The 14,111-nt window shown below is 48.5% G+C and overlaps 5 protein-coding genes across 5 annotated transcripts; 1 reads left to right on the top strand and 4 right to left on the bottom strand.

The window, feature by feature from the left end:
- Positions 1–13: 13 nt before the first annotated feature.
- Positions 14–2,042, bottom strand: I303_101311 (uncharacterized protein; the record flags this gene model as incomplete). Its single annotated transcript, XM_018404680.1, has 8 exons — positions 14–246; positions 314–445; positions 513–711; positions 787–885; positions 967–1,333; positions 1,473–1,560; positions 1,625–1,719; positions 1,780–2,042. The coding sequence occupies 8 exons, from the start codon at positions 2,040–2,042 to the stop codon at positions 14–16; spliced, it is 1,476 nt and encodes a 491-aa protein (XP_018267334.1).
- Positions 2,043–2,727: 685 nt separating this feature from the next.
- I303_101310 (uncharacterized protein) lies at positions 2,728–5,465 on the top strand (the record flags this gene model as incomplete). Its single annotated transcript, XM_065968315.1, has 16 exons — positions 2,728–2,749; positions 2,801–2,873; positions 2,935–3,028; positions 3,083–3,282; positions 3,358–3,412; positions 3,469–3,500; positions 3,559–3,765; positions 3,830–3,898; positions 3,963–3,972; positions 4,032–4,233; positions 4,326–4,417; positions 4,489–4,564; positions 4,647–4,710; positions 4,824–5,049; positions 5,127–5,195; positions 5,295–5,465. 16 exons carry the CDS (start codon positions 2,728–2,730, stop codon positions 5,463–5,465), a joined length of 1,662 nt encoding a protein of 553 aa, XP_065824387.1.
- Positions 5,466–5,683: 218 nt separating this feature from the next.
- On the bottom strand, positions 5,684–8,937 carry I303_101309 (uncharacterized protein; the record flags this gene model as incomplete). Its single annotated transcript, XM_018404678.1, has 13 exons — positions 5,684–6,376; positions 6,446–6,492; positions 6,559–6,730; positions 6,793–6,845; positions 6,911–7,122; positions 7,202–7,267; positions 7,335–7,447; positions 7,528–7,588; positions 7,679–7,850; positions 7,923–7,981; positions 8,089–8,568; positions 8,650–8,802; positions 8,906–8,937. The coding sequence occupies 13 exons, from the start codon at positions 8,935–8,937 to the stop codon at positions 5,684–5,686; spliced, it is 2,313 nt and encodes a 770-aa protein (XP_018267332.1).
- A 327-nt stretch (positions 8,938–9,264) lies between these two features.
- On the bottom strand, positions 9,265–11,961 carry I303_101308 (uncharacterized protein; the record flags this gene model as incomplete). The annotated part of the gene is made up of 3 exons (XM_018404677.1): positions 9,265–10,026; positions 10,085–11,666; positions 11,750–11,961. The coding sequence occupies 3 exons, from the start codon at positions 11,959–11,961 to the stop codon at positions 9,265–9,267; spliced, it is 2,556 nt and encodes an 851-aa protein (XP_018267331.1).
- An 855-nt stretch (positions 11,962–12,816) lies between these two features.
- Positions 12,817–14,065, bottom strand: I303_101307 (uncharacterized protein; the record flags this gene model as incomplete). The annotated part of the gene is made up of 4 exons (XM_018404676.1): positions 12,817–13,236; positions 13,304–13,431; positions 13,500–13,573; positions 13,668–14,065. The coding sequence occupies 4 exons, from the start codon at positions 14,063–14,065 to the stop codon at positions 12,817–12,819; spliced, it is 1,020 nt and encodes a 339-aa protein (XP_018267330.1).
- Between the last annotated feature and the right edge of the window lie 46 nt (positions 14,066–14,111).

The raw sequence follows: 14,111 nt of genomic DNA, 5'->3' as shown, positions 1-14,111 counted from the left end.
CAATGAGTGGCATCTAGAGGACGTATCTGAAGCTGAGGTCCTGGACATCCGATTTGTTGTCCAGCGCTGTACCCGGCTTAGCTACAGCGCTCTCGTCCCCTGCAGCGGCGAGACTATCCCTTCGTCTGTTCTCAAGTCTGCAAAGCACGGTGAAGGACGCCATCGTGACCATGTAAACGACGTAAAGACCAACGATCGCCCTCATCGCTGTTCGATACAAAGGCTTCTCTTGGGCCAAAAACAATTCTAGTGATGACGTGAAATTAGCCTCGACTAGCTATTTGATCGGGATAGGTATCCCTGATGGACTTACGAGGACCGCAGATGGATCCGGTGGCGTAATCAATGTAGAAGAAGGTCGAGAAGAGTGTCTTTCGAGTGTGTCCCTTGATGTTGGAAGAAATGATGGACAAGTTGACGACGACGATACCTTGATTGCAAGTGGCTGTACATCGGTTCGAACTTGAGCGAAAGCCTCTTGACAGCCTTTTCCTTGTCAAATCGTAACTCACTGAGCCAAAGAGCACCTGCCAAAGGCCACTTGTTCTCGCCATAAGGAAGAGTCTGCAAGAGGATCGCGCCGATGAATGGGATGAACGCCAAGCAGACTTGTACGTATCCTCGCTTGTTAGGGAAGTATCGACAAGCGGCGACAGCGATACCGAGGCAGACCATCTGAAGACCGCATGAAGGGAGCTGGAGAACAGTTGTCTGGTTGATCACAATCGCAAGGGTCAGTATCGGTGCAACGGGGGACATAAATTAGGGGAACAGAAAGCCACTCACGATGAAGGTGCTGTATCCGAGACCATTCAGAATCAAAGTACCGAATTGCAGTACCGTACAAGCGCACAAACAGAAAGCCCAGAGGAAAGTAAGGTAGAACTGAGGTAGCATTGAATCCGGGTCAACTCCTTTCCTTCTGCAAGGTGTGTTCAGTTTGAACAAGTGATACATGGTACTTACTCTAACATCCTTGAGCGTGTCCCAGCATTGATCCCATCTCCATTCTCTAGACTCGGCACTTGCGTGTTCTCGAGCCACTCGGTCGATAGCAATCTGTCGATCTTTCTCGGTGAGGAACCATGCTCCCTTCGCGTTGACGGGTACAAGCCAAGTGAACAGGAGACCGATGATGATGGACAAACCGCCGGCAACCATCATTGCGATTCTCCAACCTTGAATAGAGGACTTGATGGAGCTGAGACCGTAGAGGAATAGACCACCAAAGCCTTGAGCGATGATGTCGGCTCCGTACAAAGCGGCGAATCGAGCAGGGTGTTCTGCTTTACAATACCAGAATGAGATCAGAACGACAAAAGCAGGGTAGGCACTGGACATAGTCACGTCATCAGCTCAAAGTGGCTACGGTGATGAACAGCAGAACTCACCTTCCTTCCATCAGACTACCAGAACGCCATGATAGCTCATGTCAGCTATGAGTCCCACAAGACGAATAGTAGCCGGCTTACCCAAGCAAGAATCGTAAAGCCAATAGATCTCGAGCGTTTTGAGGCGCAGCTTGAGCCATCATGACACCTCCCCACAAGACGACGGTGACTGGAATCGCAGCAGAGCAACGTCAGTCGGGGAGTCGTTCTGGGAGTCAGAGAGACAAACGTACCACCAACGTAAGCTCTGACAGAAAACATGTGCAAAATCTTGATTGACAGGAATTGAGAAGCGAGAGTACCAAAATAGAAGATACTTGAAGCCCACCTGAGTGCGTAGTCAGGACATAAGCGATCGCCACTGCCACATAGAAAAGCAAGAACGTACGAATAGTCTTGACCTTTCAAATTGAGGTCTTTCTGCAACCCGAAGATCGCCGCGAAGGAGAGACCTCTCTTATCGAGGTATTGGCAGAAGTAGACCAACGAAGCTAGTGGTAAAACCACACAATCGATCTTTCGTAATACTCGTTTGTTATCCTCTTCGCTGACTTCGATGGGTTCCACAACGTCGTGAGACACATCGTGGTCGATCTTGCGTTCTTCGTCGACAGGTACGTCGTTTTCATGTTGATTCAATTGGTGAGACATCTTGAGCTGAGACCTCAGGCTTGTATGTCGTTATTGATGTCGGTGGAACGGGTTCTTCACTTGTAGCCATGTCAATTGCTACAATATATATATCATTGAAGCAAAAGATAAGGTGAGAGTACAATTGAGTCACCGGGCAACCTCCTGGGAAAATGGTTGACTAGTTAATTTGCCGTCAGCGCTCACTGCGTGAAGCCAAGCCCCATGAATTAACTCGCTTTCAGATAAGTCATGTGGGCATGATACGAAAGCGCGAGGGTGTCGACGGGTCGCTCGTCCTGTTTTGCCAATCACAATTCGGATAAGCCGGATAAGAAGTCTGACCCCTGCTGTGACTCTGCATTGACCATCTCAAACCTTTCAACACGCTCAACGGATCTGCTGAGCGTACCTTCATCAAGAGTTACCTCTTCAAGGAATTAACGCTATCGTGTATCAGGGATAGATGACGCAGATCCACCGGAACGCAGAGTCTAATCCGAAAGATGCCGGCAAATACCCTCGCGGTATTCATAGGGGGGTTAGGACCCCGAGATCAGTTCATGGCCATATCCCGAAGCACCGTGAAGAGGTGTGTTGTTGTTCAGAACACTTGTTAAGATATCCCAAAGACCTCTTGTCGTCCATCATTATTTTTCAGCACACAAGCTACTCCACCCGCAACTGAGCCGACAGAGCAGCAAAGATGGGTAACGTTCTTTCAGGTAGTGAGTGAGCTCGACTGTCCCGTTTGGAGAACTCAGCTAATATAGAGGCAGACTACACCTATGACACCACCACTGCCGACCCGGGCAAGCTGGGAAAGATCGAAGGTATGCTAATTGATGGCCGGTAAGTCAATGACTGATCAGCTCCTCCTTTCTACTGAGGAGCTGACTTTGCTCGTCTGTAGAGTCAAGCGATTCTTGAATGTACCGTATGCCCTACCTCCGACCGGCGAATGGAGATGGAAAAGACCGAGAGCTTTACCGGAAGACTACACCTATGTACGTGCCCTGGAGTGCACCCAGCTTGCTGTGACTGAACATCCACTGAGGTAGTCTGAAGACGGAAAGCCGCTTGATACGACCAAGTTTGGTCAACCGTGTCCTCAACCGAATTACACGTCTTTGCCAGTGGCAGAAACGGCTGGCGAAGAGAAGTCGTTTCCCTATGACGAAGATTGCTTGAGGATGAATATTTGGTTACCGTCTGGTCCTGCTCCTGAAGGTGGCTTCTCCACATATGTCTGGCTGCATGGGTATGTCCAATCGAGTTTCTCGATGTGACGATTACCAACGGAGCAGTCGTGCTGATCATGCTTGTTATACTGTAGAGGCTGGTTCCAGATCGGTGATCCGAGTATTGATCCTAAGATGGATCCCACAGAGGTGAGGCGACAATCAAATTTGAATCAAGAAAGTCTCATGCTGACTTCGAGCTGTAGCTTATAACCACCGGAGATCTTAACTGCATATTGTGAGCTACTTGATCTTGACAAAAGTCGCGACGTAGCTCTGACTGCCGCATATGCCAGCATTTCCGTCGGCTATCGTCTAGGAGCTTTGGGATTCTTAGCTTCCAAAGAGCTTCTAGAAGAGGCGGGCGATGGCTCGGTCGGTAACTATGGATTATGGGACCAAAGAGCCTGTCTCGAATGGGTCCACAAAAACATCACTTTGCTCGGTGGTAATCCAGAACGTGTGGTCCTGGGAGGTAGATCAGCAGGATCCTATGCTACCCAGTAAGTCGAGGGTATCTCACTGAGATCGTTTCAAGCGGATTTGCTAATCAGGTGCTCTGGATAGCGCCCATATCGTCCATGATACGCTGATGGCTAAACCTACCCAAGGAGGTCTTTTCCAGAGAGCTATAATGTAAGCATCTATTTCAGCCCAGCCGGCGAACAGTCGCAAGCTGATCATTCGGTCGCATCAACAGGATATCCAATGTAGGTAATGCGTTCAGAGACCGTGGCATCTGAGGTGCTGATTAGCAAATGTGAGAAAGGCTATCCCTTGCCTGCCGAAACAATTGTCCGAGATGCAAGTGCAGTTCGAACAGCTCCTGGCGGCATTATCGATACCCTTGACCCTGTCTGGTCCGGAGAAGTTAGCGAAATTACGTGAAGTTCCGGCTGAATTGCTGATGGAGAAAGTCATGACTATCGAGCAGTATACATTCAGGCAAGTGCAGGATGGCGTTTTCTTCCGTGAGTGGCAGATGTTCCGGAGGCTCTAGCTGCTGCGAGAATTTAGTGTGACTGTCGAAGCTTATATGTCTTTCGCCAATCGTCGGCAATAGCTTCCAGCAAGACTTGGCTTTATGATGGCAAAGTCGCCGAGGAGTTCAAGAAAAGGGATATGGCAGTGTACATCGGTGAGACCATGGACGAGGTGAGTGATACGGCGGTCGCCGTGTATCATTGTCAGGCCGTCACCAGCTCAAGTCGGTTGTGGTATTGCAGGAAACTCTATATAGATCTACCTTCGACTTTTCAGATGAGAACTCTGTAAGGAAAGCTTGCGTGCAATACTACACCAGTAGGTTCTGTTTCAGTCGCGAGGCAGTGATTGATACAGTACAGTGTGACCAGAGGATTTGCTGATCGGGCTTTCTGTATAGAACCGGTAACAGAGAAGATGATAGATCTGTACATCGGTCAAAAGATCAAGGAACCCTACGGACAGTAAGTCAAGCCGCCCTCCACAATAGCCACAGACAGGTCAAGACATCGACCAACCTCTCAGCGGTCCCAGTCGCAATATGCTGACTTGTTCATTCTGCCTCCGTGCCATACAGTCCCGATCCCGATCCGGAAGTCAACGAATTTGCCAAAGTCTTCGGCGACATCACATCCGATTGTCAGATCCGTGCGCCCAGTCGATCGTTCGCGCGCCAACTCAGAGACGCAGGTGTACCTCTTGAAAATGTAAACAGGTATATCGTAGGCTGGGTACCTCAATTCGTGACCGATTTCGCGCCTCCGAAATTCGGTATATCACACGCAATGGATAGACCCATTCATGTGAGTGTTTGAATTCCATCTTACCGAGATATACTGCATGCTCCAAGAATGTCTTACTTACGGAGCAATTCCTATAGAATTTCTCAATCATGCATGGACCGACACCTACAGAAGAAGCTTTGATGAAAGATTGGATCAAAGACTACGTGAGTCCGACACGCGATGCCTATGCCAAGCCATCACTCTATACTGTATGGGTAAGCTCTGGATGCTGATCATGAACGTGGGGTACTGTTTGTCGACAGGCAAACTTCGTAAATTGGAAGCCAATGAATTTCGGGACCACCAAGTGGGAAGAGGTAAAAGTGCTCAGTCCCAAAAACGGAGGCTCGATACAGATTGAGGAAGACAAGAAGTGGGGTTATCTTGAGAAGGTCTCGGCAATCATGGAAGATCGCGATGAGATCAATCTGTAATCTGTAGAGTGTACAGTTATTACGATGTCTGAATCATGTATGTAACGCGCTGCATTGACAACGAGTAATTGGTCCTACAAAACAGATCCTGGCGAGATTATGTATTAATAATGATTTTTACAACAATGGTACAGTACTACTGCATACCCTTCCCACGATATTGATTCACACTCAACGAGATTTTATGTGATCATCATTCCAAAAATCGTCCACTCCCGCTACGAAGCCTGCATAGAGCCCTGCCAATCCTGTAGATCGCCATCAAATTGACCCAGATTATTCGTATTCTCCGTCAAAAATTGATTATCGAATGGCCACCAGTCATTCCACGAGATGTTCATATTTAGGTTCGTATCTAGCACATCTTCGCTGTTGACCGTCGCTGCAAATGGATCAAACACCATACTGCCTGCCGTAGACATGTTGTTATCGAGGACCGAATCGAAATTGATGCCGAAGCCGAATCCTAAGATAGGGTCAATGATATGCTGATCAGCTTGAGGGAACGCCGTAATCGGTATCGGAGGATTATCATTCGATATTGTTTTTGATATTTCTGGTTGCCCGAAGTAAGTTGTCTGTAAACCCTCAGCTACTGTGTCTTCAGTCTGTGTTTGACTTTGGAATTGAGTATGTCCAGTGAGATTTGCTATATCCGATAGACTGTGGGAGCCGTTGTCTATAGATGTTCTCCTTGATGGCACACGAGAGGCTGAACGGTTGTTCGAAATCTTCAGTGTCTCGGCGCAGATCTCCGCTAAGGACCTCAGAAAAGCAGCGTGGAATGCACCCGTAAGCGTAGGAGATACGGTGACCTGCTCCAATCGGTCCGCGCATCGTTCGAACAGGTTGATGAAGTATGCTATATATTGCCTATCGAGCATGACTGAGGCGATATTGGTGTCGAAGATCTATCCCATTTATAAATTAGCTTGCACGCCTGTTTGCAAAATACGGTATTGGATTGTGACGATTCCCACCTTGTGTAGGAAAAACGAAGCATACGCGAAGTAGAGGTGTTTCGAATCTATTGTCAGAAACACTTGGGAATCAGCTTGTGTATCGTAAGCATGAAATTGGAACGGTGACCCACCACAGGCATAACGCAAGGTATCATCCGATAATTGCAACATCACATTGAGGATGCCCAGACTCCCATTGATACACACTCCAAGTGCTTCCCTCTTTTCTCGCTCCTGATTCTCTTTTGTAGTCGAGATTGTCTGATCCGATCGAAACAGCCTTTGCACCCATCTATGCGCGATCTACAACGACCGCTTATGTCAGACAGAGTTCCAGCTGGCGCAGGGTACCAATGGCTACTTACAATCACTTTGGCATGCAGCGCAGACAAATGAGCATGTATGGCCATTTCCGGCTCTATTCCCCATGATCGTTGAGTCAGTGCGGAATCGTCTGAAAACAGGGATCTGACAGCGACTCACCGCTATACATGATTTGCTTTTTCGTCCAGTCATCCGCCTCTTTCTCCATCTCACGGTATTCCGCTCCGACATCCAGTGAATAGCGCCCTTGGTTTAACTCGTTATCTCGATCTATGGCTTCGATGTGGGCAGCCAATAAACGTCTGAGGACGACGTTACCACCAAGACGATAATCTATGACCAGGCATATTGGCGATTCAATGAATTTGAAACTGTCATGTATGTTTGCATTAGCTGTTTAAGTCATATTTGGGCAAGAACCGGGTGTATAAAAGGCACAATTTGACTTACGCATCTCTGCTCAAGGAGCTCTCTGGCATCATGCATGGTTTGGCGGTCTGACCACAATAGTTATATCTGCAAGTCACAGAGTGAGTAAGATCAAGACCGACCGTGCCCACACTCAGAAAAAATGTGCACCCACCTCCGATCAGCCGCGTACAATACAAGCCATATCCGCTGCCTATTTCGGTTCCGCCTTTCATCGTAGTCTGGCCGAGGTCTAGCAAGATCCAGATCGACCGCAATTCGACATGCCTAAGATATCCAAGAAGCCATGAATGGAGAATCCACTTGGGTTGAAAGGAAAAGCCGACAATGGGATTCAATTAACTCACCATGCCAAGAAGTATATAACTTTTTTCATCCTCGGCTTCCTTGTACTCCGTCAACACGTATCTGATCTCAGGCATGTAAGCGAAGAGCATCCGGCATATGTCCATGTAAATCTCTCAATAGCCAGACCACAGATGACAGAACATCACTTACAAGGCCTGGACGGTCTCCTCACTCTCGATGTTATCCGCGAAAACCCTCAACAACTGGTCTTTCGCCAAGGCGAGGCACTTCTTATGTATGATGGGGGGCGTCGAGGTATCGAATTTGGCTGCTATGGCCAGCATGACACAGAATAGGAAGTTTGAAGAATTGCGGACATAGTCTAAGCACGTAGCGAATCAGCCCTGAAGAAGAATGAAATGTGCCGCTCAGTATGACAGAGTTAGGGACGCACCGTATGTGTGCAGAGTAGGATCGAAGATGAATACCCTGGCGGACAGCTTGTCCATGAAGCTACAGCAGAGAAAGATTTGTCAGTCAATGTTCATCTGCCTTGTTTTATCGATTCATGGTGTGCTCCCGTGGTTAGGGTAGATGTAGACAAGCTCGCTTGAGCTTACAGATCAAATAGCCTCCTTCCATTTGCTTCATCTATATATCCACAAGTGATCGGGTCTTCTCTATACAAACTAAAGTTATTCTGTAGCCGATGATTATCCTGCGGTTTCTTGATGGTGAATAAACGAGATATGGACGATATCTTAGTGATTGACGGCCCTATATCGCCATCGTGCTGCTCGTGCCCATTAACTTGATTTTGATCATCATATCCATTTTCATTGATTGTGTTTCCTTCGGCGTAATTCACTCGGATCGATGAAGTGGGTAATAATTGATGGACTGTGGATGTGTATCGTTCCTCCGAGCTCCGATTTGAACTTGATCCTCTCTCCTGTCCAATCGCAGATTGATCAACGGGAGACTTCTCGTTGGATTGACCCCTGTCGGCCTGTTCTCGCCTCGATATGGATGTGCCCAGCTTGCGTTGTTGGGACAAGGCGTATTTCTCCTTCAATGACGCCTTGACATCGTCTGACAGTCTGTAGTGGGCAAAAACCGACTCATCAGCTCGCCACTCACCGCCAGTGATTTGGCTGATGCTTGCTATACACCTGACTCACTTCGTGCCGACCTTTCTTCCTCGTTTATGAGGAACGAACTCGCACTTGACATTATTCTTCAGACACTTCTCGCAGCTCTTCAGACCGTCTGATGCATTACAATGGACCGGACCGAGACATTTGATTTTACGCTGTCTGCATCTCAGACATGCTCTGCAAGATTACACTCAGCTTCCCATCATTCTTGATACCTTCACTGTCGCAGAAGGCACGCGGGACTGGGAGGAAAAGAACAATGTGATTAATGGAGACTCACGTTGGTTCCCTGATAGTATCTGACGGCGGCATCTTCACCATAAGATCATCGACCGCTTACATCCTCCGTAAGATCGCTTTCATCACTCTGTCCGAAATGGGGATCCATTTGTCATGAAGAAGGGAAAGATGGATAATAACAGTGTTGAAGGGTAAAGAGTGGTCTCTTGGCTTTTGCTTTTACTTCTGTTTTGGTTTTTCGGTTCGGATCACCCGGACCACAGACTTTTCGGATATCTCCTATCGCGCACTCTTACGAGAAAATTGAATGGTCTGCACAACGGATACATCGCATGATAACGTGTCGATTTCCATGCAAGTAGCTGAATATAAGCATTTACAAAATGCAGCTATTGGATACTAGCTATACGAAGGAGGTAATCCCTGTTCCTCGCCCGCTCTCTCATATCCCGGCGGCGCATCCGCATCGCCCTGAGCAATTACTCCAACAGCATCGTCAATCGCATGTCTACTCGGTCTTCTACCTCCGACTCCATGCGACACTGCTATAGGTGCAGCACCACTTCCAACGCCATTACCACTATTGGGCGTATTCGTACTCGTGTTCGCCCTGATATGCGAAGTAGCAACTCCTCCGACGGCGTTGGCAGCTTGACTAGCATCGAACGAGGGGGGATCATGTACAGGTACAGGCGGAAGAGCGTGCGGATGGGCTGGTGGGGAGATATAAGGTGCGTGCGCCGGTGGAGGTGGATTCGAATCGATATCGATATCCATAGGCATAGGCATCGCGTCACTTGAAGGATTTTGATGAGTACGCCCGTGAGAGTGTGGATGAGAGGCCGGATGCGGATGAGAATGAGAATGGGAGTGGAAATCCGGTAAAGCGGGCAAAGAAGGTTCGTCTATACCTGGAGGAAGATCATCTTGAAGATCTACTATTCTCGTACCTTCTCCCAGACCGAGATGCTCCATCAATTCCAGACCTTGCATTCTCACACCTCCCACACCTTCCCCGTCAAGCCCTAACCGCGCTACCATACCACCCACAAGACCCGCATTCGCCTCGTCCCCCTCTTGAGGAGGGTCCATCGGTCCGTTGGCGCCGTACGAGGCGGACATGGAGGGCGGCGCAACAGAGAAAGTCTCATACCCATCGTACTGGCAAATTGAGATGGCAATCAGCGAAGACCAAAAAAAATGAATCCGCAACACTCACTTCTACCCAAGTACCTAATTCTCCACCCAGACTACCTCTCCTCCCTACCCAATTATTCCTGTCACCAACATCCTCATCACCTTGCTCACGCCTGGATTCCTGCTCATCGATTATAGCTTGTTCGTTGTCATTATCGAAATTCACTGGTAAAAGTCGTTCAGATCGAACGGTCTCGTTCAAGGTCGGTATCTCGCCCGTTCTAGCCTGTTCCTCACTCTCCAGGAAACTCGGCAGTTCATTCTGTTGCGCATTGGCGTTGGCATTGAGAATGGCGTTATCATGAGATTGACCTCCAGATCTCGATGGTCCCGCTTGACCTTCTTCCTCCAAGAACGGCGGTGGCAAATCATTATCTGCCAATCTAAAAGTTCCCGATTCTCCTACTACATCCCTGCCTTTCTGTCTGTACGCCTCCCTTCGATATTCTTCTTCAGACCACGAATCCTGTCGTCCATTCCTAGCCATATCCAAGTCATCTGCATCTCCGCTGACGCTTTCGCCGGATATCGTTGGCTGATGCTGAGAATGAGAATTAGAGGATACAGAATTGCCCAAATCAGGTTGAAGTCCCCTTTCAACGACGACTTGTCGTGGTTCTTCCCATTTCTTCGGTTTTATCGTGATACCCCGAGTCAAAGTCCAGTCTCGAGAGGCCGATATGTCGCCGAAACCAATAGTGACTTTGATGAAGAAGCTGATTGTATGATAAGGGGAAGAGCAAGTAATTTCTCCCCATGTCTGTTCAGCAACCACGCCCAGTTGAGCAGTGGGCACAGTAAACAATACTCTGAGAGGAGGGTATTTCTTACCCGTACCTGGATATCGTAATGACTTGCCGGTCGAATGTAATAGCGTCAAATGTTCAGCTGCTGACCCTGTATTTGCGGTTGCAGTTGCTGTCGATGTCGAGGAAGAAGCTTGATTCGAAGACGAGGAATATGTCGAAGTAGAAGAAGTAGGGGAAGGGGAATGGATGACGACTCTCCTGAATAATTCTACTCGTACCCTCCTGAGCGGTCGGAGGGTCTCAGTCGGATCAGATTGTTTAGCCAGATCAAATACAGCTGTACCCTTCTTCCTTTCCACTGGACAAATCTCTAAACCGAGTCGAAGCAATTCACCGAGACGTGGTTGGTCTTTGTCTAATAAGAGTCTAGCTAGTACGCCGTTCTTTTCTAGCTTTTCTTCGACTTCGGTGTGACCACCACCGGCGGCGAAGGGTGAGGAGGAGGACGATGATGACGCGATCTGTTGAGGTGTACCTTCAATCTTCATATCTTCTTCGACTACTTGGCCGTTAGGCAAAGTCAATCTGACTTTCAGAGCGTATCGAATTTCGCCCTTCTCGTATGATGTCAGGTTGAGTGTACCGGGTAATGGATTCTGAGGCGAGGAGCTCAAAGCGGCTGGAAGAGGGATGGAGAATCGGTGGCATGTCGAAAAAGGTATGGCGGTTTGCGAAGGTGTAGATGATGATATGTTGGAAGTGGGAATAGGAGGATAGAGGGTATGAGGTTGGAAAGTGTGTAAAGAGATTGTGGGATGCTTAGGTAAATGATTAGTCAATGATAATTGCACAGACCTACACCACGGAGCGAAAATCAGCACTACCTTTCACGCTGAGTGAGGGGATGGGAGATTAATTTCTTCAGATGCTGGACTTACAGATGATTGACGATACCTGTTCTGTCACCTCTGCCTTCGCCCAAACCCTTTACGTAGATCTCCCCCTGGACAGTCTGACCCCAGAAGAAGCTCGCCGAGTCAGGAAGAGGGGTGATCATTACTTGAGGCTGAGAGGGGACATAGTCGGGCGGCGGAAGGTCATTATCGGTTGTGGGAGGTAAGGGCGGTGGTGGATCAGAAGAGGTGGACATGTTGAGAAACGTTGACCAGCGATCAGCTGACTGTCGCTTGTAACTCAACTGTCGCAATGCAATTCAAGTAGAGGGTGGAAGATGATATTCGAGTGAAGTGGGCTGATGTGCAAGTTGATGCGAAGATGGAAGAAAGATAGCAGCTGAATATCAGTGGCAAAGGGGCGATGAAAGGAAGTTCTCCGAGTGGGTGTCACTGCACACAACAACAATAACAATTAGTCAGGCAGCCGGTTGTGTGTGTCGAATGACGTGGTTTCGACCTCTCAATTACAACCCGATGCGGCCATGATGATTTCGTCCATTCTGATGGTGATTGCCATTCGAGCTGTGAATTATCCAAGGAAGCAGGTGCTGGGGAGTCGTGTTCAGTAGAGGGACAAGAAGGAATGAATGGAAGAAGCGAAGCTTTGCTAATATTGTTAACCTAAACATGTTCGGCTATCAACGCTCGGTTGCAACGTAATTCAGTCTGATCAGCAGCATGTCTCGACATGACCGACGGAAAAGCTAAATACTGCGCACATGCCTACTTCTTCCTGCCTACAGTGAACATGCAATTGACCATGATAGGACGATGCAACTCAGCAAAGAAGTACAGTACATCGCAGATGGGGTTCAGTCATCATACATATATATATATATACAAATCATACTGCCGCTATGACAGCCTACGCACGCACTATTCTCAATCTCGAGAGGTGTAGAAATATTCAAGCCGTTCTACTAAGGGGTATACAGTATCCGATCCATATCTCATTCTCCCTATTTTCGTCCGGAAATTACAGTCCGATTCAAGCCATTCATCCATTACATCACAGCTGCTGACGGAGAAAAAAACCAAACGAAAGAAGCCTATCTGATCCTCTTGAGTCTTTCCGTATTCTTCATAACCGCAAACTCGAGATTCTCCGTCTTATCCGTGACTCGAGTCAATCGTTGATTCTGTCCTCCTACTTCATCTCCCATAGCCGTAGCTAAATTTTTGAGTCGTTTGGTCACCTCATACGTTTCATTCAGATTATCATCAAGCTCGTCCTCCAGCTCATCGTCCGAGGCAGTTGCGTCGAACTGGTACCTCGATCTAGCTTCCTTCTTCGCTTTTTGTTCTCCGGGCAAAGGCATCCTATCGCTACTTCCATATGGTGAAGGGTTAGCCGCGTTACCCAGTCTTCGCCTGGTATCTGTGACGTCGTTGAGGGCTTTAGCGCGGTCGTGTCGTTCCATTGCGTGTCGCTCGTTGATCTTATCTTCCTCTGCTTGTCTCTTGGCGTCCTATACACATATCACGAGCTTCAGCATCGTGTAGTACGCCATACATGTCCCATCCGATCAGGCTTACCTTGTTCCAGGTGACTGCTGGTCTGAATATACTTCGGTTCAATTTCTTCAATTCTTCGGCTTTATCTTCGGCACGCTGATTGTTCGCCTTGGCCATATCGAGGTATCGTTCAGAGTTGGCAATGCGCTCTGTTTCATTACAAGCAGTTTCATCAGCGCTGCCCAAAGTCGCGTTCTTATCACGAGTCATGACTGACCAGATTGATCAGCCAATTTGGCTACTGTCCCTCTAGCATTCTCTTCAGCCTCTCTAGCCAATCGAAGAGCATTCCTGTTGGTCACCAATATCAGCCCGACCCGGTTCGACTTTTGTAGTCTGCGTTAAACTTTGTTGAGAGGAAGCAGGAAGAAGTGTATGTGCTCACCTCGTACTAGCCAAACTCTCCTGCTTTATACCTCTCATCTCCTGCTTGATCCCCTCGACCTCCTCGTCCTCATCGAAATCCTCTTCCATCTCTCTTCCTTCGTATCCATACTGTCTCTCAGGCTTGGGTTTCTCCGGCGCGCTGAAGCCTCTGAACAGCTCGTTCCGCGCCGCATCATTCCCATCACTCGCCTTCGCATACGGGTTCCCACCGGCGTAAGGATCTCCTCCACCGGCGGCGGGCTTGGACCTAGCGTATGGATCGCCGCCGCCTGCCCCGCCGTACCGGTTCGCCGAAGGGGATTGTGCGTATGGGTCTGCCTTGGGTGGGTTGGAGGCTGCCGGAGGGGCGACGGGGGGGATTAGGGGCTCGTCCTTCTTTCTTCGAAAGAATGACATTGTGAGTCAAGTCAAGTGTATAAGCTCGGATCTAGGTGAGTGAGTG

Source organism: Kwoniella dejecticola, chromosome 1 (genome assembly GCF_000512565.2).
Source record: "Kwoniella dejecticola CBS 10117 chromosome 1, complete sequence".
NCBI lineage: Eukaryota > Fungi > Basidiomycota > Tremellomycetes > Tremellales > Cryptococcaceae > Kwoniella > Kwoniella dejecticola.
This window is presented reverse-complemented; position numbering and strand designations above follow the sequence as displayed.